Source organism: Physeter macrocephalus, chromosome 2 (genome assembly GCF_002837175.3).
Source record: "Physeter macrocephalus isolate SW-GA chromosome 2, ASM283717v5, whole genome shotgun sequence".
Lineage (NCBI taxonomy): Eukaryota > Metazoa > Chordata > Mammalia > Artiodactyla > Physeteridae > Physeter > Physeter macrocephalus.
Window position 1 is genome coordinate 132,525,902 of NC_041215.1, and position 23,682 is coordinate 132,549,583.

General features: G+C 58.4%; 1 protein-coding gene across 10 annotated transcripts in view; it reads left to right on the plus strand.

Moving 5' to 3' along the window:
* DGKD (diacylglycerol kinase delta) overlaps window positions 1-23,682 on the plus strand; it is a 112,328-nt gene that overhangs the window by 73,196 nt on the left and 15,450 nt on the right. For 4 of the 10 annotated variants that reach the window (XR_008619336.1, XR_008619337.1, XM_055090644.1 and 1 more), the window contains exons 10-27: window positions 2,561-2,669; window positions 5,312-5,451; window positions 6,372-6,456; window positions 7,571-7,665; window positions 7,722-7,848; window positions 7,925-8,204; window positions 10,733-10,882; window positions 11,747-11,875; window positions 13,148-13,244; window positions 15,142-15,315; window positions 16,960-17,056; window positions 17,190-17,297; window positions 18,290-18,403; window positions 19,399-19,533; window positions 19,790-19,941; window positions 20,933-21,044; window positions 21,129-21,221; window positions 22,143-22,262. Coding sequence is in view for 7 of the 10 variants with exons in the window: in XM_055090644.1 (XP_054946619.1) it covers window positions 2,561-2,669; window positions 5,312-5,451; window positions 6,372-6,456; window positions 7,571-7,665; window positions 7,722-7,848; window positions 7,925-8,204; window positions 10,733-10,882; window positions 11,747-11,875; window positions 13,148-13,244; window positions 15,142-15,315; window positions 16,960-17,056; window positions 17,190-17,297; window positions 18,290-18,403; window positions 19,399-19,533; window positions 19,790-19,941; window positions 20,933-21,044; window positions 21,129-21,221; window positions 22,143-22,262 (2,317 nt within the window). In the remaining 3 variants the exon portion in view is untranslated. The other 6 variants (XM_028482765.2, XM_024124698.3, XM_024124699.3 and 3 more) reach the window with 6 other exon arrangements.

The following is a 23,682-nucleotide window of genomic DNA, read 5'->3' on the forward strand; positions in this document are numbered from 1 at the left end:
CATGGCCGCTGAGCCTGCGCGTCCGGAGCCTGTGCTCCGCAACGGGAGAGGCCACAACAGTGAGAGGCCCGCGTACTGCAAAAAAAACCCACCAAAACCGTTTGAAGAAAGTGCATGCTTATTTAAAGATTCAAAGATACAGAAAATTTTAAATAGGAAATAAAAGTCACCCTTCCCAAATTCCACTGGCAGAGGTGTCCACTCTGAATGTTTCATAGAGTTGTGTGTCCTTCCAACTTTCCAGTGCGTGTTTCAGTCATGTGCACACACAGACTTTGAAACCAGGTGGGGGCCTAGGTTACCTGCCTTTGTGCGGTGTGCTTTTTATGGGTGTCAGCTGACAGCAGTGTGGATGTGTTCTGATGTCAGTAGTTACAGATCTGCCTCATTTTTTTGAATGGCTGCTTAGTATCGAGTAGGAAGCTTTTCTCCAGTGAGGCCAAAAGGGAGATTTTTCATTTTAGAGGGCACTTGAGTTTACTTAAGTTTCAGGTGCCGTGATGTGCAGATATGCAAGGCCCCGTGTATCTGGCAAAGTAAGAGACCTGACGTGTGCTTTCTAGTTTTATACGATCCAGAGGTTTGTGGAAAACGTTTGCTTTTGTAAATTCTGGCATTTGAACCAACTCCTCCCTCGTTTGGAAGCACCCGCTCCAGGTGGGAGCTCTGCGAGCCCCCTGGCACGTGCGGGAGGTGGTGCAGGATGTTTGCAGCGGACAGTGCCCGCAGAGCCTGCTCTCTGGGCGGCGGGTGTGTGCTCCTGGGAGGCTCCCGGGAGGGTGTTGGTTTTGGAGCTGGGTGCCCCTGTGACCTGAGCCTGGGTCTGGTTGGAGAGACCTGCTGTTGGAGAATGGTCACCGCGGCAGCTCTCTAGCCTGTTTCCTTGGTGACAGCACCCCCTTCCCTGAAGGGACCTTGGAGGTGCCCTGCGGGGATATACTGGATAGGTGCAGGCCGCTGCTCCCCGAGGCGCCAGGGATGTTGGAGGAATGCCCCGAAGGGGTGTTGGGCAGGGCGGGCTGCACAGTAGGACTGCGGAATGAGCACGTGTTCATTTGGAGAAGCATGCAAGCCCCACAGCTCATAGTAGGCATTAAGGATGAGACAGGACGATTCAGGTGCAGAGGTGTAGTGCGCTTGCCTTAGACAGGTCCCGTTTCTGGGAAGCAGCCTTGCTCTCACGCTGTTCCTAAGAAAACTTAGAGATACGGCTTCATTTTCCTGATTCCTGGCCTTGACGTGTCCCCTCTTCTCCAGAGAGCGGGAGGCCTGAGGGAGGTCAGTGTTCTTAAAGGACACGTGTGGCTGCTTCTCTCCCAGCCTGAAGGTCAGGTGCAGCCTCGCCCCTCTGTTACATCCCGAGTTCCCTGTCACCTGGTCCTGTTTGTTGTCTGAGGCCTTCCCCCCGCTCGGACGGTGCTGGACGCAAAGCTCGGCCAAGGGGGCGCCCTGCCTGCCGGGGACGGGCGCGGACGGACAGTCCAGGCCCAAGACAGGCGATCTGTCTCGTTCGCAGCGTGGTGTGCAGGTTCTTTGGGAACCAAGAGAAGGGGCTTATGAGTCAGATGGGGGTCTCAGTTTCCCCGCCAAGCTAGCGTTTGAAGAGAGTTCGTGGTAATGGGGAGGGAGGCAGGAAGCCCTCTAGGCAGAGGGTGGGCTGTGTGCAGAGGTGCGGACACATGGTGGCAGCTCCTGGCCAGGGAGGGCCGTGGGGGCCGCTGAGAGGTTTGAACCTCTCCTGGAAGCAAGCGGCCCCTTCCAAAGCCGGACACCCGACGACACCGGTTTCGGGAAGATGAGGCTGGTAGCACGAATTGGAGGCATCTTGAAGGAGACGGGAGGCAGGTAGGAGGCTCCTGGAGGGGTTGCGAGAGGGGACGACGGGGCCTGCCCGGTAACTGGGTTGGTGGTGGCGCTGCCTTTCTCTGAGGAAGGAAACGTCGGTGGAGGAAGCGACACCGAGTGGCACGTTCTGGTAGACGGCGCAGGTGGTGTCCTTCAGGGGGGCGGGGGGATCATCGTCAGGGTCCTTCAGGGTCATCACCTGTGTCGTCCCTGAAGCCAAGACGCGGATGAGGCCACCCAGGAAGCGGCTGGGGAGTGAACGGAAGGAAGGCTGCCAGGTGTCCTGGGAGGGAAGCTGCGAGCGAGGGGCAGGGCCACCAAGAGGAGCACCGGAAGGAGACAGAGCTGGAGTCACGAGGGGTGCAGGGTGGGTCGGTCACCTGGGCGGGCGGAGTGGCCCAGAGGACAGGGACAGCGCGGGCGGGATCCTGCAGCCCGGGGCTCCTGAAGACGCGCGCGGGGCTGGCCGTGCGCGGGGACCACGGCCGGCCGGGGGCTGAGGGGGGCCGGCCTTTGCTCCCAGGCGCCTGCTGCCCCAGTGGGCGGAGCCTGAGCATAGCCCAGCTCCGGCCTCCGAGAGGTGTTTTCGCGGGAGGGGCCGCAGGGTCGGCCTTGAGGAGCACAGAGGGGGTCCCCCAGCCCCAGACTGATTGGCCGCCAGCTATCTGTCCCTTAGAATGGACCGCATTTCATTGACGTTCTGTTTTCTCTGCAGCCTACGCTTATTCCAGAAGTTTGACACGTTCCGGATTCTGGTTTGTGGTGGAGATGGCAGTGTTGGTTGGGTCCTCTCTGAAATCGACAGCCTCAACCTTCACAAACAGGTACCAGGGTGTGGAGGGGCCGGCCCCATGGGAGAGCGACGCCACCGTTACAGAGAGGCTGTGTCATCTCGGGGGCCGCTCCTCGTCCCCTTGGGGCGGTCTTGGAGGGAAGAGCAGGTAGCTTGATGGCGTCACGGGCCCAGGGACCCAACAAAAGAACACTTCCATCCCCGCAGGTCCCAGGCACGGGCAGATCTGGGTGCGGCTCCTTATTGGGTAGTGATGTCGTCTACTGCCTGATGCCTCCTGCTGGTGAGCAGGGGTCAGAAGTATACTTGAACTTCAGAAGGTCAGAGTAGGGTTGTTTTTTAAGCGTTGATTTATTTTCTGCTCCAGCTCCCTCACACCCCCGCCCCCAATAATTAACCACTGCTAACATTTCAGTAACTATCCTTCAGACCTCTCTCTCAAAATGTATATAGTACAGTGTGCAATGCAGTTTTAATTTAAATGGGCTCATGGTACCCTTACAGTATATTGTGTAGTGTCAGTCTTTGATCAACACATTGTGGGCACCTCTCGATCTATCAGTTTAAATGGAGGCCTATGTGATGGTTTTCCACTGGGCAGGGCTGCGCCAGCCCTGGGTTTAGCTCATCTCCCCCCATGGATGGACGCTCAGATTGCTTCATAATGACAGTGCTGGTGAAAACCATGCATACAATGTCCCAATTATGTTCTCTTTTGAAGATCACCCAAATTTAAATTTTGGTGATATTGCCAGACCGCCCTGCAGTTTATATCCCTCATGCTCGTAAAGCTGTCTTTTCGCATATGCTGTCCATGATACATCTTAGGGCTTCTGCCCAACTTAGTAGACAAAAAAGGTATGTTTCATTTTTATTTCTTTAATACTGGTGAAGTCAAGCATATCCTCAATTAACTATGAATTTTTAAATGAATCATCTGTTCATGTTTTTTTTTAACCTAATATTCTATTGGGGTATTTACCTTTTTAAAAATTGATTTCTAAGGATTATTGTTATATTAGGGATGTAAACTTCTTGTTGCCCATATTTTTCCTCATTTGTCACTTGTCCTTCAACACGTTGGTGGTCTTTGTAGGCGGGGTGGACCTTTTGCTGTCAGCGTTTAGCTCCTGGAATGACGTTGGAGAGGGGACCCCAGGTGTGCAAGTAACTGCTCAGCTCTCGGGAGGCCAGTTGCTCAGGATAGAGAGCACTGCCCCCTAGTGGTGAAGTTAGAGCAGTACACTTAGGTCCAATTTTAGGTTTTGTTCACTTCCAGGATTGTTACCAAGTTCATTATCACAAGTCAGGAAGACAGGTTTTCATGCATTCAGCCGAGTTCAGGGAGCATTCATTTCCTTTGGCTTCTCTGTGGCCCGTGATCCTACCCGATATCCAAGCCAGAGATCTGACAATAGTTCTTGAGCCTTCCCTCACCCTCCCTCCTCGTCTCCGGTTAACCTGCCACCCCTCCAGGGTGGCAGGACACTCCATGTCCAGCACAGCAGTGTGTGCTGCTGAGCACGTCTGGCTGGCCCCGGGCTCCATCTGTCCCCTCCTCGAGGGGGCCTTCCCCTCGGGCAGTTCTGCTCACGCGCCTCCTTGAGCCTCTCAGGCCGCGCCGGTCCCCGCCGGTCCCCACCTCCCCGAGGACCTTCCTTGGGGCGGCTCTGCTCCTGCACCCTTGCTGAGCGCTCCCCGGCGGCTCCTTGGCTTAGGAGAAGGTCCAGACTCAGAGTGAGGCCCCAGTTTGGCTCCTTCATCCTCCTCTGCTTCTCTGACTGCTCTCTCCTCACTGCCCTCCCCGTCTGAGCTCTGACTTGGCGGGGGGTCACCTCTCCCGGAACGCCACTGTCCCTTCACTGTGCTGCCTGCTCCTTTAAGGCTCCGGGAAGCCGGCGCCGGCTCCCCTCCCCCCGGTGCTGGGGCTTCCTGTCCTCACCTGCTCTGTCCAGCTTGCTGTCCCTGGCAGGGTGGAGGGCCTCCCTCAATGGCCGCGGCAGGTGACCACGGGCTGTGCCGTGCTTAGGGGGGACCAGGGACCCTCCCCCACCCTGCGTGTCGGGCTCGGAGGTCGAAGGCTCTTGGGCAGCTGGTGTCTGGGGAGCTTCCTAAGCAATGAACTGGCGAGGTGGGGTTTCCACAGGGGGCTCTGGGTGGAAATTCCAGGTGGAGGATGGGGCCTGAGCAGTGCAGGGGGTCTCTGGGAAGTGACAGGCGGAGGGGTGCAGGCCGAGTGCCGAGGTGTGCTCCAGTGTGACGGCCAGACTGGAAGTCCTGGCGCCTGTCTTGATAGGACTTAAAGCCGTGGAAGGTGCTGTGAGGGGAAGGAAGGTGTTAGTGTGGTGCTGTAGAGGGCGGAGAAGCAGGTGGAGGGGAGTCATATAGACTAATTCTTCAGGGGTCCAGATACTCAGCAGTCAGCACTGTGGCCATAGCTGTGAAGGTGGGAATGTAGATCAGGGCGGTTGTAGGAGATTGATTGTCAGATGTGGCAGCAGATGAGAAGCAGGCCTGTGGGTGGGAGAGGAATTTTCTGTCGGATTAGAGAGACATCTGTCCTGCCTAGTGGCTCTGCCTGGAATGCGAGCACCACACCGTGTGAGATCAGACCTCACACCTTGTAGGTGAAAAGGAGGGTCTTTGACGCCGTGTCTTCCCCCCGTGTCTCAGTGTCAGCTGGGAGTGCTGCCCCTCGGTACAGGGAATGACCTGGCTCGCGTGTTAGGCTGGGGCTCGGCCTGTGACGATGACACCCAGCTCCCACAGATCTTGGAGAAGCTGGAAAGAGCCAGCACCAAGATGCTGGACAGGTGAGTGGACCGCACGAGTCCCCTTGACTAGGTGTTCTCAACCCAGGGTCCCTGGGAACCATAGGCCCTCTGCAGTTACTTGTACAAATCCGGCCTGAGCAGGAATCCTTGTTTCTGGTGGGCTTTATCTGGCAGTCAGATTATGAAAGAGCTGACAAGCAGAACAGGTTGGCACTGTGCCCTCGAGTGGTCAGGTCGGTCTCACCAGCCAGGCCCGATCCTCTGGGCTGTTGGAGAAGGTGGCCCTGTCCCCTTCGGCCTTTGCAGCCTCGTCTGACACCTGTCAGCAGAGTCTTGCAATAAGGAAGACTTATTGCACAGTTGAGCAGTCCCGTGTTCCCAGAAGAATCTTAAGTTTTGGACAACTCTCCTCTGTGTGTTTAGAAATAACTTGGGCGTTCTTCTCGAGCGAGCTGCTCTTAGCCCTGAGCTTACAAATGAAAGCCCCTGAGCACAGCCTGCGGGACTTGGTATTGCTGAAACGCTCGTATTCTCGCTTAGGCTCCTGCGCTGCAGCGAGCAGGTGTGGTCTTGAACCCTCTCCAGCTGCCTCTACCGTTTCTTGTCTATTGAAGGGAGGCCTGTGTGCCTTTGGAGGCTGTGAAATGCTCAGCCCCTGCGGGAGAGCTGGCTGCTGGCTGAGTGATTTTAGCTCTGAAGAGGGGAAGCCCATTTTCCCAGAAGCAGCATTATGGGATGCTTTTCACCTCCTTCAGTGGAGCTGCAGTGTCCAACATTTGTTCTCAGCTAAGTGAGGAGCCAGGTTAGGGACATGGGAGTCAAGATAAAGGCTTACAGATGAAGTTAGGGTTGTCATAAGATCAAGCCCCCAGGCCACGAGTGAGTCCGGGAGGTGGGAGAGGCACGGGGCCTGCCTGGGGGCTCGAGCCGACCTGCTGAGAGCTCCTTTGTGTGTGCAGGTGGAGCGTCATGGCCTACGAGACCAAACTCCCCCGGCCGGCCTCCTCTTCCACTGTCACCGAAGACTTGAGCGAGGGCTCCGAGGTATTTCCAGTTGCCCTACCGCGTGCTCACGCCGTCCTCACCACTTTGGAGCCCTCCTTCCACCCTTAGACGTCCTCCCCTAGGTTAGACCCGCGCAGGTGCAGGGCCAGCCGAGGTGGAGCTGCGGCCCATGGCCTCTGCCCCACAGGATTGGTGGTCGTCTGGGGGCTTCCTGGGGTGTCGCCGGATTTGGGGTCCTCTGTGACGATGGTCCCCTAGGACTTGCCGCCCCCCTGCTGCCAGTGCCCCTGCCCAGCCCAGGCTCCCACTCTGGGCCCGCCTCCTGCACGTCCCACCCTTGCCGTTGGTCTGTGCTAGTTCAGCGTTTAGCTCTTCTTTTCACTTTACGGTGGTTTTTGTGATCAGTGGTTCCCTCAGGGCCCAGACTGGCGCAGTGCTGGGCGCCCAGCTGTGCTCACCCCGCTGGACGAGCTGGCTGCTGGCTGAGCAGGAGAGAGGGCTCTGCCAGGGCCCGTCTGCCCCTCAGGAGGGTCAAGGGCAGCAGTTGGCAAACTACAGCCCCCCAGGCCACACCTGCCTGGGCTGCTGTGACCTGGCCTGTGAGCAGAGAATGGTTTGCGCGTTTTAGGAGGGGGAGCCTACGCACGTATACAAAGCCTAAATATTTACTCTCCGGCCAGTAGTAAAGTTGGCCAACCCTGGGCCAAGGTCTAAAGAGAGGGCTCGTCACACAGGGTGAGGGACCCCAGTTCCGCAGGCAGGGCTGAGCGGTGAAGGGGGTGATTTGTATCGAGAGGTGGAGAGGGGCCCGGGCCGAGTTCCAGCCAGACAGAGAAATGCGAGTGGAGCCTCCGCTGAGGACCCTGCCTGCCGCCTGTGCCGCTGAGGAGGACGCAGGATTCAGGACGCCAGCCCAGCGCAGGCTGGCGGCGTTGAATCTCCGACGAAAGCAGCACGAGCCATTCATGAGGTTTTATCACCGCGTTCTTTTCTGTTAAGATCCCTTCGTCCACAGCTCCGTGAAGCTTTTGAAATCTGTCAGATTAGCGTGAAGTGAGCTGGGGCTGGCCGGCAGGGGGGGGCGGTTAGCGTGGCGCTCACCGGGCTCCGTCGTGGGGCTGACGGTCGCCCGCCCTGTTTGGGGCAATGGCAGGTGCAGCAGATCCTCTTCTATGAAGACTCCGTCGCAGCCCATCTCTCTAAGATCCTGACCTCCGACCAGCACTCGGTGGTGATCTCATCAGCCAAGTGAGTGCCCGGCGGCCTCGGGGGAGCCAGGGCCCCAGCCAGGACTGTCTCTCTAGAAGCCCCTTCCCGCGTTCCCCCCACAGAGTGCTCTGCGAGACTGTGAAGGACTTCGTGGCTCGGGTGGGGAAGGCCTACGAGAAGACCACCGAGAGCTCGGAGGAGTCGGAGGTCATGGCCAAGAAGGTGCGTCCTGGGCACCTGGGGTGGGTGTCAGGGCGGAGCAACAGCCCCTCCACTCCCTCCTCTGTTCCCCGCCCAGTGCTCTGTCCTGAAAGAGAAGCTGGATTCTCTCCTCAAGACCCTGGATGACGAGTCCCAGGCCTCGTCCTCTCTGCCCACGCCGCCCCCCACCATCGCCGAGGAGGCGGAAGACGGGGAGGGGGCGGGCGGCAGCTGTGGCTCCAGCTCCACCGGGGACCGCGCCGTGGGGTCGGCCTGCCCAGCCCGGCCGCAGATATTCCGTCCTCGGGAGCAGCTCATGCTGAGAGCCAACAGCCTGAAGAAGGCGATTCGCCAGATCATAGAGCACACAGAGAAAGGTAGCCGGGCTCTGGATGCCGCGGGGCTTTCTGCAGGCCAGCACCGGGCGCTCCCAGTTTCCCCCCCCGAACGTGGTGCGAGACACAGAGGGACCCACCGTGTAGGCCAGAGCCACTCTGGACCGCCTGACGCAGGCCAGCGCCTCCTTCCTCAGGGCCTGTGCCCGATGGAAAGACACTGAGCGGACGGCAGAACCGAGAGGGCGCCCCCAGCTGGTGGAAAGGTGCCTCGCGCGGGCACACGTGGGGAGCGTGTTGGGGGACCCACTCCCTGGAAGCGTCCTCACCTGCGGCAGCTCTGCCAGACCTCGGGCGCAGCCTGGCCTTGTCCGCTTAGAGGTGGGACTGTCCCTGGTGGCGGGGGGGCCGAGGAGAGCCTCGGTGCTGAGACCTGAGGTGCTCTGAGGACCCCCGCGGAGGACGGCCCCGTGCCCAGGAGGGAGGTGGGCCCGGGCCAGAGGTGGGGGATGAGGCTGTAGGAGGATGTGAGGGACGGAGAGGTGAGGGTGGGGTCGGAGGCCGGGCGAGCCGGGGCGCCGCTCAGAGACGGGGGCCACCTGACCGCAGGAGCGCGGGCGGCTGCCCTCCGCCCACCTTCTGCCAGCGCGTGGGCGGGCGGGCGCGTGGGCGGCCCCGCTGCGGGGCTCTTTCTGCCTCAGGTATGACTTCTGATGCCAGAACCCCCGCCCGGCCGCCCGGCCGCCCGCCCCAGCCCCCAGCTCAGGGTCCCACCCCCGCGCGTCCTGTTGAGCATCCGCGGGTGTCTGGGGGAGCGGGTGTCCCGCAGGGGAGGCGCCTTCCCCCGGGCCTAACTCGGGGTGTGCCTGCAGTGCCGGGCGACGCTGATGATTGCAGGGGACGGGGCGGGGGCAGTCCACCGGCCGTGGAAACGCAAGGGGGGCCTGGGGCCAGCGGGTGCTCAGCCCCCAGGGGCCCTGCCGCTGCCTGTCGGGGGGGTTTCCGGGGTGCCGCTCAGCACCCCTTATGCAAACCGGGACGTAAGGGGATGGGGGCTGAGTGCTGTCCACTCCAGAACAGGCGGGGCTCAGCAGCACGCTGAGGGTGGGGACCCCCAAACCCAGGGTGGAGAGGGGCTCCAGGGGCCCCCCGCTCTGGAGGTGCTTGTGGATGGGCTGCTTCTAGAGGCTTCCTTGTGACTTCCAAACCGGCTGCAGGGCTGTAGCTGTCCAGCTGGGGGGCGGGTCGGGGGCGGCACGGGGCCTGGCGGGGTGGGTTGGCTTGTAACAGTTGTGCGTTTGTACAGCCCCTTTTCTCACTGGTAGCATTTTTGCCCACTACCATCCTTTCTTTCTCCCCCCCCTTAATTTTGCTTCTGCCTTTTTTGTTGGCAAACACGACTTCAACCTTTCATCCCTGTCATGTGAAATTTTAGTTTCTCTGGGGTTTGTCAGAGGGCGTGGGGACCGCGCCTGAACTCGGGTTACAGGGAAAAAAAACTTCCAATAAAAAGATGTAAAACTACTCTCTACCTCTGGCCGGGCCCAGCCTGTCGCGCCCTGGCCGCGGCCGGGCAGCCTGTGACGATTTATTTCAGTTTTTGCAGGACATTCAGGTATTGAAAGGGAGAGGGGGGGAAAAAAGACCAAAAAAAGAAAAAAAAAAAAGGTGTGATTTTGAAATTGAAAAGAACACTGAAAGTTTACATTTTATAACATTATATGCAGATTGTATTTAAACCAGAAACATTTAAGACAATTGTAACCCCGTACGGCTGATGAAATATTAAAACAAGACAAAATAGTTTTAACGGAAAGAAACAAAAAAGGCGGGGGGAGCGTCTGCGCTGTGGTGTCTGAGGCAGGCGCCGGCTGCAGCGGTCGAGGGGCCCGGGGCCTGGACAGGTCACCGGCCCTGGTGTCCAGGATGCCACTGCTGACTGTCCTTAGTCGGCCTGGGGGAGAGAGGCACCCCTGCATAGGATTAAAGACTCGCCCAGTCGATCGCTCCCTTTTCCTAGACTCTGTTTGCTAAGCTTTGAAGAGAACGCTGTAAACCCACAGTGACCTGTGAACTTCATTACCTCCACCCTCACCCAGACCCTGAGATCCTCCCCGGCAAGTTTTCTTCTGTCTTCTCTCTCGGTACCTTCAGAAACCATCTCATACCTTTTCCGCTCTCATTAGACCCCTGTCTCTCTGAGCAGATGGACCTGCTGCTTCTGACCTTGAGAATAGTGAGGTCGTGACCTGCCCCTGCGCACTGGCGGCTGCCCCGTTCCCTCGGGGCTGCGTGTGCTCTCGCTCGTTACTCCCCTCCCCTCCGTCTCTCCCAGCCCTCGGCCCTCCTCCCCAGCCTGCTGGCACGAGTGTCCTGGTGCCCTGTGTGCCGGGGCCGGGGAGAAAGTGGGACGGGCGGAGCTTCGGGTCTAAGCCTTCAGCCGAGACGACGTTTGAAGGGAGATGAGTGAGATGAGGCGGGGGTCCGCGTGCAGTGGAGCCCCGCCAGCCCGGTGGTGCCTGCGGGGTAACGTCCGTGCGCTCAGCCGCAAATACCCTTGCCTTGCACAGCTGTGGACGAGCAGAACGCCCAGACCCAAGAGCAGGAGGGGTTCATCTTAGGTCTCTCCGAGTCGGAGGAGAAGAAGGACCTGAAGTCGGACGACAGAGCGTGCCACGGCGAGGGCCACGGCGCTGCCAAGGGCAGGAGCCTCCGCAGAGGTACGGCGGCCCTGGCGACCCGCGGCGCCGCCATCCGGCCTTTTTGTCTGCGATGCTCAGAAGCTTGCCTTGGGAAGCTTACGGGTGCTTTCTCACGGTTTCTGTGGCCACTTGGAAGTGTAAAAAGTCTCAAACTCGCGACCTGTCTCACATGCCACCTGCTGTGTGCGGTCTGCCTGGTGCAGGCCCGGCAGGACCCTGGGCGGGGAGGGACCTTGCTGCCGGGGGCGGCGCTTCTCTCTGAACCTCCCTGCGCGCCCAGACCCAGCGGGGCTCAGGGCCAGTGGGCCCTCCCTGCGCACCCGGGGTCCTCACCCAGGGCTCGGGGCCTCCTGGCTGCGGCCGGCCACATGCCACGTTTGCTCCAGGTGGTTAGGGACCACCCAGCTGTACGGGCCACCACCTGGGGACCCCTAGTCCTCCTGGAACAGCCCCAGCTCTGTGCGGCCCCCTCGCTCGTGGCCTTCACGAGCCACCGGGAGATCCTGCCCCAGAGTTTCCTCCACCACGTTCCTGTGCAGGACTCCCCTCTGCCCGTACACAGACCCCGCGGCCTGACTGCGGTTGCAGGCCGCCCCTCCCCCTCCCCGGCGGGGGAGGGGTCACCGTCACCGCGGCCCCAGCCCCTCAGGGGCCTGTGTCTCTTTGGCGGGTGTCCGAGCCCGCTCGCCTCTGCGTCCCCTTTCTCGTTCCCCTCCTTGCTGCCTGCCTCGTTCCTCGTCTTGCACACTCCGCGGGGCTGGTGGTGCTTGTAACCAACCACTCCTCACTTCCCTCGGCCCCTCCTCCGCTTGCTCCTTTCTCCGATGAGCGCTGCCAGTAGCTCATTCGCGTCGCGTTCTGTCTTCTGTTCTGTTCTCGTAGTGTCCAAATCCCCGTGTGAAAAGCTGATAAGCAAAGGAAGCTTGTCCCTGGGCGGTTCTGCCTCCCTTCCTTCGCAGTCAGGAAACCGGGACAGCCTGCCAGCACTGAACACGAAGATCCTGTTCCCGAGTGAGTGTTCCCCCGGGTGGGCCGGGGTCGCCGGCACCGCACAGAGGCCTGTGTGTCTGGGGGAGGGGCACAGGCAGGGCGCTAAGCCTTCCAGCTCAGCGCCAGCTGTCGCTCTGCCTGGCAGTAGTCTGAGGGTTTAAGGAGACCAGGCCCCTGTCTTCCAAGAGTTCATAGGTCCATGGGAAAGATAGGCAGAATTTCAGAGTCATATCACGGTATGAAAAGTGCTCTTGTTTGTTACAAAGAGCAGACGGCATTCACATCGTCGCCCTGGGGTCCCAGGAAGATGTCACTGAGGAGGTGATACTCGAGCTGGGAGCTGATAGGTAAATAGGAGTTGGGCTGAGTGAAAAGGGAAGGGCCGGCGGGTCGTGATGGGGAGCCGGTGGATCACCCCTTTGTTTCCAGCATGACTGCAGAAGGAACACAGCTGGCCACCAGGAGAGTCGGGCCCAGTGCCCTTGCCTTGCCTTCATTTTGCCCGGGATCATGTCAAGGCAGCTCCTGTTGCGTCTTCCCTCAGGGGGAGTCATGGTAACGCTTCGTGTCTGCAGTAGGAATGGCACGAGGGGTTGAAATTGCTGATAAGACTCGCTTAACCAGCTTCGTGAGGTAGCTCCGTGAGGCCTCCTGGGCCAGCTAGAGCACACGCTGCTCCTGTAAGTCATTTGGCAGTTTCTAGGTGAATCTCAATTGAATAGAAAGAAAATTGCGGAAGCTCTAGGGAAAAGAGGCTGAGACAGATTTTGTTAATAAGCAGCAAAGACGTTCCTGGAAGGGATGGATTGGCAGAATGTTCAAAAGCAGGGCTCCGTCTCAGCCTTACTATTTATAATTTAAATTTTTAAAATTGGTGCAGGTATCTTGAGGGTTCTGGTCACCTGGAGGGTTCCTTGATGTTTAACCTTTTCTGATGAATTTAGCCTTAAAAAGTTGTATGACTAGACCCTACGATTAGTTGTAGTAGGGATCATTTTGGTGGAGTTCCTTAAATTTAGTGAGAACTATCTTTGTAAGCTCTCTTCTGATGTGTCTCATAGGTGTTGGTTACCACCCGGTGTTCATTTTTGTTCTGTGAATATGGATTTATGATAGTGATTTTTGCCCTGAGGCTATTAATTGTCAAAGTTTGTACATTTTTACGCAATATTTTAGAAACATCTTATTATAATAGCCTTCTGAAGAACACGTGGACCATCAGCCTCAAAGACACGAGGGCCTCGTCATTTGGGAGCCCCCAGGCAGTGCTGTCTCCTGTTTTCTCCCTTACAGATGTTCGCGCCGGGATGTCTGGTTCCTTGCCTGGAGGTTCAGTCATCAGTCGATTATTAATTAATGCCGATCCCTTTAACCCCGAACCAGAAAACCTGTGAGTATGGGGTAAACCAAGGGGGCATGTTGTTAGCTGAATGCTGGAGCGTAGAAAACTGGCTTGGAATTACCTAGAGAAATTCGTGAGCAGCTGCCTGGGTGATCCTTTTCCAGCTGGCGTTGGCCGATAAGGGAAACCTAGACGGTGTGAGGCGTCCGGGGCAGAGGGTGGGTTGAGAATGTCTGGGAAGGGAGGCGCCGTCCTGGCACGTGCCTGACCTTCTGGGGCCTCGGCAGGCTTGGAGACTCTGCCCGCGTCCTTGGTCGTCCTCCCCGCCGTCCTTGCTGGCCCCGCGTTGGCACCGCCTTCCTTCTGGCGGGTCTGCCGCTTCCGTTAGTGTAGCTCCCGGGCTGGAAGCGCCTCCTCGCCGTCCCCGGGGAGTCGCTGTCCTGGGCTTGGACTCTGGCGAACGACGTCCCGACGCTGCTCTGCGCGCCACGTGCCGGGTCCACTGCCCGGCGTCAGAGGCAGTGAGGGCTTTCGCGCAGCTTGTTCTCGTGTGTGTAGAGACCGTTGCGGGGACAAATGGTATTTTGAAAGCCCAGCCTTCTAGATTTCCCTTTCTGCTGGCTGATAGCAAGTTCTGGGCAGCTAGTGGCTAGTGGCAGTTGGTTAAAAGTTGTCCAGTATGTGTGTCCGGCATGGTGGGGAGAGTAACAGTGAGAAATGTGCGGTTCAGAGACTCTGGCTTTCGGGAAGCAGAGCTGCAAGCCTGCACAGTGGCAGCCAGTTTTCCTGCAGGGTGGCCTGGGTTCCCACACCTGGCTCCAGTGCTGGCCCACGTCCTTGTCCCCAGCCTGGCACCACCCTCCTGTCTGCTCCTCACGCCGGGGCCTGTCGGGGGCTCTGGTCCTGACCCCCACAAGGCCAGAGCTGTAGCCTTCCATGAGCAGCGCCCACAGAGGCCTCCGGAACCAGATGTGTTGTCTCTTTCCCTCACCCGAGGTCCCTGCATTTCCACACCTGGCAGCGAGGGCTGTGGTCTCTTCCTTCAGGGAGAGGCTTCTCCTTCCCCTGGGGAGACGCAAGCTGCTCTCCTCTCCTCCCTCCCCAGCGTGGTGTGCCGGGCCTCGCTCACGGGGGTGAGGGGCCGGAAGGAGTCTTACCCGCAGTGGACCTGGGACGTGGGGCTGGGCTGGACATTTTCAAATTGGGGACTTTGCTTTGATCGGGTCTAGGGACGTTTGAGGGACGTTTTGGGATCCAGGGTGTAAGCACATGTGAGCGTGTGTGCCACGATGTCAGCAGGTTTAGCGTTGCTGATGGGAACGTGAGGTGGTGCAGCCACTTTTAAGACAGTCTGGCGGTTCCTCACAACCCAGGGTTGCCACGTGGCCCAGCAGGTCCCTTCCTAGGGTTACTCCCAAGAGAAGCGAAAACACGTCCCCACTGAAGCGTGTGTACGAGTGTTCACGAGTCATAGCTCAAAAGTGAAGCAGCCCAAAGGTCCATCAGCCGAGGATCCCTGTAGCGGGTCGGCCCTGTTCGCCATTAACCGGGCTGAAGCACTGAACTCGGATGAACCCAGTGCTCGTGGCGTGAAAACGTGCTCAGTGATGGGAGCCAGACGCAAAGGGCCACACGCTGTGTGATTTCCTTTCTAGGAACCATCCAGAATCTGCAAGTCCGCAGAGGACAGAAAGCAGATTAGTGGTTGCTGGCGCTGGGGAGGGGTTGGGGCTCATGGTCGAAGGATGTGGACTTTCTTTTTGGGGTGATGAGCTGTTCTAAAATTGATTGTCGTGACTCTGAATACACGAACAATCACTATGGAGTTGGACGTTTTAAATGGGTAAATTGTATGATATGCGAGTTACGTCTCAGTAATGCTGTTACCTCCCCCCCTCCCCCCAAACCAAAACAAACAAACAAAAAAACTGAGTTTTGCCCTCAGGAAGAACTGCTTAGAGGCTGGCACGCAGGGTTGTTCTAAATGGCCTGAAACACCCCTTTGCAGAGAGTATTACACAGAGAAGTGCGTCATGAACAATTATTTTGGCATCGGCCTGGATGCGAAGATCTCCCTGGACTTCAACAACAAGCGTGACGAGCACCCAGAGAAGTGCAGGTGGGTGCCGGCTCCTGCGCACGCCTGTCCTTCGGGTCTTGTGGTGGCTTCTCCTTCCGGCCATGGGGTAATTTCTGGGGCGCACAGAGCCCTCAGGCAGAGTACAGACACGGAGCCCGAACGCCTTGTCAGAAAGCGGGGCGTGTCTGTGTGTCGTGGCCTCGGCAGTGGCATCTCCGTGTCACCCTCAGGTGGGGTCAGGGCTTGCTCCCCCGCAAGGCCCTCGAGCAGGCAAGTGCCATAAGAGAGGCCCCGGGGGGTGTTTCCCTGGGGTGTTCAGGTTCTCCCCTAAATCACCACGTACTGTCTCCCCCTGGCCGGGGAGAGGACGGAGAGAAATGGGAAGGTTTCCTCCTGGCTGAAGTAGAAAGTCCTCTCCTCCGGGGAGACATGACAAGGGAAGAAGGGAGTTGATGTCTCCTGCCCCACCCCACGGTGACCATCACCTGGAGGGCAGATGTTCAGCTGTGACCTTCTAGAACTAGAGACAGGCAAGCTGGTGTGGAGTTTGGGCGGAGAACAGCCATTGATGCAGGAGGAGGGGGCCCCTTGCTGGAGAGCCTGCAGACCTGCCCCCGCCAGGTGCCCTTGTCACTCGGAGGGAGGGGGTCACAGTGACACCCGAGGAGCTGCCCGGCAATCCCCCAACTCCTGTGTGGTTGGACCTTTCTCGGAAAACAAAATCAAGCATAAGAACTCAAAAACCTTGGAGCTCTGGGGCTCGAGTGTCGGAAAAGGCTCAGAGGTCCCCAGGGGGGGCATCCCTGTTACACAGCGCACGATGGGAGCCCAAATCATTTGAACATACCCCTGTTAGTCTGAATACAACCGAAAAGGCATCAAAATGCATGTAATTTATCAGAGCAGAATAGGCGAGGAGCAAGACCACATGTGATATGTTTTTAGAAACTTGGGATCCTGGCATATAATCTTCCCTGAGTTTGTATCTTTGAGAAGGTCTACTTAGAAAATGCCACTTCTACAAATCTACCCTTAAAAAGTAATTGGGAACTTCGGCAAAGAGACGTTTACCAAGGGCCACTGTCGCGTACGTTATAGAGCTCAGGGGTGGGAACAAGTAGAGACCCGTCAAAGGGGTTAAATTCAGCGAGTCTGGTGGGAAGTGCCCCGTTGTGGTCGTTCGTGCTCAGGACACAGGGCCGTGCTCTCCGTGCAGGGCAAAGTGCACAGTTACCGCTATTTCAGCTGTGAATCAAGTTCCTAAGGAAATACACTGAAGCATTTATCATCAGAACTTACAGACGTGGGGATTGTGAACTCTCCTTTGTGCTTCTCTGCCCTTTCCAAATTCTCTGTGGTGAGCAGAATTTTATAGCTGGAAAAAAATTGTGATTTATACGTTTTTTTGTGAGGTTCTGTAGCGTCTTACCTTTTTGACCTCTCAAGGTATGATTACTTTCTCGGCAGTGTTCCTCTTTGGCAGAATTTCTGGTCAGTGAATATATCTCTTCAGCCCATCTCGCGTGGACGTGTGACAAGGGCATGTCCTCCTCATCGTAAACGTGTCGCCGCTGGGAGCGATTGCCCGGCGTGACCCGTTTGTGATGAGGTGACAGCAGGGCCCGTAGGTAGCTGTGTAGAGCAAGCGGAGACCCACGTCAGCCCTTTGCTTTCCACCCCTAGGAGTCGGACCAAGAACATGATGTGGTACGGAGTCCTCGGCACCAGAGAGCTGCTGCACAGAACCTACAGGAACCTGGAGCAGAAGGTCCTGCTGGAGGTGAGCGGGCGGCCGGCCCTCTGCTGGCCCAGCAGCCCCTCGGCCCTAGCCCAGGGCGGGGTGCCGCGGGGAGGGAGCCCGCTGAAGCCTGGGCCTCTCTTCTCTCCTTTTACGTGTCGTTTCTGCCGCTTAGTGTGACGGGCGACCCATCCCGCTGCCCAGCCTCCAGGGAATTGCTGTCCTCAACATTCCCAGCTATGCTGGAGGGACCAACTTCTGGGGGGGCACCAAGGAGGACGACGTACGTACCGGGGTGTGGGCGGCCTGGGCCCGAGCTCAGGGAAGGGCATGGGGGCGGGGTCACCAGGGAGGCGGCCCCTTCGGGAGCCATGGTGGAGCCCCCCGCTCTGGGGGAGCTCTGTCAGTGAGGCGGAGGGATGGGTGGAGCGGGGCCCTTGTGCCGGCGGCGGGGGCGCAGCGGAGAGCAAGACAGGCAGGCCCGCTCCCGCGGCCTCGAGAAAGCGATGCCAGGCAGGACAGGTGTGTGGTCGCAGGTGTGGCTTGGAATCCGGGCCCAGGTCTGGGAAGGCTCCTAGGAGGAGGGACATCTACACTGAGACCTGAGGGTGACTCAGGCTTGGACAGGTCCGGGGGGTGTGGGGCAGGAGGAGACCAGGGAGGCTGTTCCCAGCAGAGGGAACAGCGACTGTGAAGGCTTGGCGGCCAGGCAGGGCCGGGTGCGGGAAGGAGGTTCTCTGGCGCGTGCGTGCTGGGCGGAGCACGGAGAGGTCAGAGCTCCCGCGGGGTCGTGTGAGCCAGGGAGGAGTTTGGAATTTATGCCGAGAACTCTGGGGGCATCGATAGGTTTTAACCAGGGGCCTGACTTCCTCCGTACATAGTAGCTCATAAAAATAGTTCACACCAGCTGCACACTGAGCGTGTGCGGTCTCTCTTCTCAGCGCTGTGCCCGTTGGCGGCCCTCATGAGAACCTGTGAGGAACGTACCTGTGTTAGCCCCATTTTACAGATGAGGGAACCCAGGTAGAGAGACAGCAACTTGCCCAAGCTCCCACGCTAGTAAGTGGCAGGTCTGGGCTTTGATCTCAGGCAGCTGCTTCCAGGATCTGACGTGGAGGCCCGTCAGCAAGTGTTCACCCTGTAGCTTCTCCTAGTAGTGGGCCTGTCTGGCTCTCACCGGTGCAGCGGCCCCCAGAGTGAGGAGGATGCGCGTGGCGGGGGGGCATGTTCAGGGGAGCTGGGAGCAGAGGTCAGCTCTACCGCCGGCCCTTCCAGACCTTTGCAGCCCCGTCGTTCGATGACAAGATCTTGGAGGTGGTCGCGGTGTTCGGCAGCATGCAGATGGCCGTCTCCCGTGTCATAAAGCTGCAGCATCACCGAATCGCGCAGGTACCGGCCGTGGTCCTGGAGGCGGGAGGGGCACGGGTGGAGCTGTGGCTCACACACGTTTGGAGCGGCAGGCCTGGCCCAGAGCCGCGCTCTCGAGATAAATGGGCCCCCCGGGTGCAGAGCCCAGGGGAGTGGGCGCCTTTCCAGGATCGCCCCGGCCGCCTCCCGGTCCAGAGCCCATTCTCACCTGCCGTGTTTTGACAATTAAAAAGTACTTTCGAAACTGGGGCTGGCTTGTACCCTCCCTGAGCTCCCTCCCTGACTCCCTCTGTGGGTACCACCTGTGTCCTGCCCACCTCTGCCGAGGTGGGGTGAGATGAGACGGGCCTGGCTGACCTTGGCCCCTGGGCCTGCAGCTCTTAGAAGCCACGGCCTGAGTCTGGGAACAGAGGCCGAGTGCGTGGCCTCGCCCGGCTGCTCGGAGGCCCGGCCGGCGGGTGGCGGGGTGGGTTCCCCATCTGGTACTTCTGGTAGTGGGTTGGGAAGGGTGTGTCTGTCGGTGGGCTTGGGGAGGGCGATGTTCTCATGCACACAGATGGGGAGCTCGTGCTCCCCTGAACCCCAGTCCTTTCTGTCCCCATCATGGGCCGCTTGAATTTCACAACTTTAATTCCTTGGCAGTATTTTTTGTTGGGCGTTTGCTCTGTGCTGGGAGTGTCCGCACGTGCCCAGGGACCCAGCAGCTCTTGGAGGTCATGTGTCCCCGCCCTGGGCCTGGTGCCGGTGTCTGAGCACCGAGTTCCCTGCACTGCGATCACAGATGGCGGTGCTGGGTGCAGCGCAGTGGGGGCGGGCTGGGGCAGAGCCCCGGGCTCCATGAGCTGCGCCCCAGGCGGGGATGCTCTGCCCCCAGAGGCTGGGGGGGCGGGGTATGGCAGCACCCCAGGGGTCAGCCGGCCGCTGCAGAGGTGTGTAGGGCAGGACGTTGCCCGTGGTGCTGACGGCACTTGAAGGCTCCTGGGCGCAGCTCGGTGATGGCTGTGATGTTTGCTCAGTGTCGCACGGTGAAGATCTCCATCCTGGGGGATGAGGGCGTACCTGTGCAGGTGGACGGAGAGGCCTGGATCCAGCCGCCAGGGTACATTCGGATTATCCACAAGAACCGGGCACAGACGCTCACCAGGGATCGGGTAAGACAGACTGCCTGCGGCGCACATGTGCCCCTTCTAGGAGAAGACCTGGAGTTTTTAACGTCTTGTTCCAGGAATTTATTTGTTTTTATTGAAGATTAAGTGAACAGGGCTCTAATTTCTAGGCCCGCTCCCTGTCCCCACAGCGTTAAAAAGAATGTCTCCCCTTCTAGCCGGTTATCCCGCTAGGGTCCCAGCAGTGCTTGTTAGGTGTGCGCTCGCAGGAGAGAGTGTAACCCTGGCTCCGGTGCCCTAGGCCTTTGAGAACACCCTGAAGTCCTGGGAGGACAAGCAGAAAGGTGGGCTGCCCCGCCCTCCGTCTTTCTCTCTGCACCCGGAGATCCTGTCCGAGGAGGAAGCCAACCAGATGGACCAGTTTGGGCAGGCAGCGGGGGCCCTCATCCACAGGTGGGCGCCACCTTCCCTCTGTGGTCCACTCCTCCGCGAGAGCGCCCGGGCCCCCTGACGTCACTGGGACGACCCCGGTCCGTGGCTGGGCCGCAGGCGTTGAGATGCCCCTGCCGGATCTCATGTGCCGTCTGCCTCCTTCACGAGGGCCCGGCCCGGGTTTCTGCTAACCCCGGGCTTTGGTATTTTCTCTAACGGTCTTCCAGGGATTACTCGGGGTTTCTGCAGGTGGAAGCTTCACACCACAGGCGTTTTCAGAGGCAGCTCATAGGTTTTATTGTACAGCCTATCCCGGATCTCTGAGAATAGTACCCCTCCTGCCTCCTTTACCCCCCAGAGAGCGGGTTTGCTCTTAAGAAGCAGACCTTGTAGTTATTTTGAAAACACAAAAGCCAACAGCCAAAGGCGTTTCCTTCTCCTACTCAGCCTCCCAGAGCCACTGCGGACCTTCCAGCCTGGGGGTCACCGCTCTGCCCACTGTCCGTTCTCCCCAGCCCCCGCTGCGTCCACCCGCCTCGCGCCAGCATGGCCCTTCCGCCTGGTGACCTGTGCTCTCCCGGTGGCCACGTCTGCTGACCCCCTTCAGCCGCTGTCTGGCTGTGTCTCTGCATTGAACCTCCCCTCCGTGCCTCACCTCTCCCTGCCGGGAGCCGCCCGCAGGCCTGGTGCCCCTCCACGGCGCTGTGGCTTCTTCCTGGCCCTCTCCTCCTCTGCCTCCTGCTACTTACCCGCTCGCTCTTTCACAAGGTGTAGGTCTCATTTGGGGCATTTACCGCCTTGGTTGAGTTTCTAGAAAAGTTTGGGATTTTGTTGTCAGATTTCCCATTTAAGGCTTCCTCTGCCACCGGTCAGGAAATGATCGGCTGTCACGGGTCATGATGGTCGAGTCATGGTCTTGTCGGCCCTCTGGGCCGAACCTGGGCTTGTGTTCCAGCGAGGTGACTCGCAGGCTGCCGCTCTTTGGGCTGATGAGTGCCGTGTCTCCCTCTAGCATCCGGGAAATAGCGCAGTCCCAGCGAGACGTGGAGCAGGAGCTCGCCCACGCCGTCAATGCCAGCGCCAAGTCCATGGACCGAGTGTACGGCAAGCCCAGGACCGCAGAGGTGCCTGCGCTTTTCCGGTCTTCCTCCCGGGGACCCCTCTCGCCCGCGGGCCGTCTCCATGGTGTCTGTTCTGGTTCCTCCCAGGGGCTGAGCTGCAGTTTCGTGCTGGAGATGGTGAATAACGTCAGAGCTCTGCGCAGCGAGACGGAGCTGTTGCTGGCGGGGAAGCTGGCCCTGGTGAGCTGCGGGGCCGCTTGCTGTGCGCACAGAGGGCAGCCCGTCTCAGCCCAGTATCCCCGGCCTTGAGAATTCTAGGCCCCCCGTCGGAGGGGCCTCAGAGGCCATCTGAGCTGACAGTGTGGTGATGCTCAAACCCTCTGGCCGCATCTCGCCACGTCATCTCCAGGGTGTCCGAGACTGGTGGACGAGACCTCCTGTGTCGTAGATGGCGCTCTGCCCCAGACGCCCCCAGGTGTGCGGCCACCGCCGCGGCCAGGCTGGCTGGCCTTTTCCCCGTGCCCAGAGTCGGCCGCCTTCCTCGCTCAGCCCTGCAACCTGGCTGATGAGTCAGCCCTGCGGAGGTGTGAGGCTGGAGTTGGATTGACTCGCAGAAGCTAGCACAGGGCAGACCCGAGAGCGCCTGGCCAACCTCCTTGTTTTAAAAAACGAGGAGGTGGAAGGTCAAGGAGGCGAAGTCACTGGAGAACCGCCCTAAGAGTCCAGTTCCACACTCTCTGCTCTCATTCCAAAATACCGCGCTGTCCTGACACGTTCCAGCTGCTGCCTCTGCGGCCCCACCATGCTTCCTGTGCTCTGGTGCAGGCGGGCTGCTCCCCCGCTTCCGAGAGAGGGTCCCGAGGAAACCAGAGCAGGTGACCTGTCAGCCCTGCTGATGCGAGTTTAGACAAGCCTGGGTCTGCCCCATCATTTACGAGAGGAGAGTTGAATTCTCTCACCCGACACTACTTACGAGGGGAGGTTCTGAGTCTGGCCCTTAAGTGGCATTCTGGGACTCAGTTTCCTTGCAGGTTTTTAGGAAACTCTCTGAGAGCAGCCCAGCCCCTGGGGCAGACCTCACATCTGCGTGGGGCTCTGCCACGGCCCCAGCTCCTCCCTGCCGGTAACCAGCTGTGTCTCTTCCCTCCCTGCCTGGAGCAGCAGTTGGATCCCCCTCAGAAGGAACGGCTCACGGCTGCCCTCGTCGAGATGGACCAGCAGCTCAGGAAGCTGGCGGACACCCCCTGGCTGTGCCAGCCCGTGGAGCCTGGTGATGAAGAGGTATGTGGGTCACAGGGCTTCAGCGTGGTGTCCCTGGACACAGTGGCGCTCCCTTCAGTGCCTGAACTCACGTGCTCTGTGCAGCTTTGGGATTAAGATGGTGTTGGTCCTGCAGCCCCTGATCTGGCCTCCCACACTTCTCTTTTAAGATGCGTTCAAGGCACAGAGATGAACTTCGGCAGGTAGGAAGGAATTGGGAATTGCTGTTAAGGATGACCCTTGGTGACTGGGGCACAAGTTGCCCTCGGCAACAGAACTGCGGGGCTGTCCAGGACATAGGTGGAAAGAAGGCTGAGCCCAGCCCCACTATGTACCCCCAGTGTGGAGGCACATCGGTTGGCTAAACGGCAACTTCCTGGGAGTTTGTTGTTGACGGGCAGAGTTGCTGTGTTCAACTCACAGTCACGCTTTTCTGTTGTGTGTATTTAGAGACCCCAGCTTGCGCAGGTCTTATAGCTGGGACAGCAGATGGGACCCTGGGCATATGCGCCCTGGGGGTAGTGTCTCCTGAAGCAGGAGAGGCAGGAAGAAGGCCCCGGAGAGGCGCTTGTTGTTGGGTGGTTGGTTTTTGCGGGCAGCACCTGGAGAGAGGCAAACCCTAGATGGCCTTCCTCTCAAGGGGGGGAACAGAGGTGGGCCAGGAGAAAGGTTCACCAGGTAAAGAACTGCTAGACACATTAGGCGCCCCTGCTGCCGGCTCGATTGTTAGGACCCATGGGCAGCAATAGGGCGAGGGGACAGGGGGCCGGCAGTCCAGAGCTCTTTTTGAACATGCAGGCGTTTGTTGACAAATGTGAACCCCGCCTGGAAAACTGACTCAGAGGCCTTCCAGCCAAGAAACAAAACTCAACAACTGAAGAATGAGGACATATTGGTTCAGAGGGCAGGCCAAGCTCATCAAAATTTGTAGTTAATTATAAATACAAAAATTTTATTTAAAGAAAACTACTAAAATAATAATACGTAAAATATTCAACAAGTGTAGCAGTAACCTAGGCCTGTGATTCCAGATTATGTTGTCAGAGCCTGTGAAGTGTGGGCAGTGCACTGGGGGCGACAGGGAGGAGGACATGGGTGGGAGTGAGGGCGCATTAAATCCCTCCTCTTACGGTGGTGGAAGGTTAATGAAAGTTCTTGGCTTGGATAATTAGAGAAAGGTAGAGTCAATTATGTTTTAAAAACTTAAACGTAGTTTTAAAGGTAGCTTTTAGTAAAATTGAAAAGGTGTATGTCTTTTTGAATCACCACAGAAGACACAAGCAAAATGTAGTCTGTATCGTAAAAGAAAATAAAAGAAGTAGTAAAGATGGAGCTAACAGCATAAAAATAAGAAAATAGAAAATAATATAACTGTTCCTCTTAAAAGCAAATTATTCTTAGATTGTGTTAAAAAAAAGAAATCTAACCAAATACTAGTCAC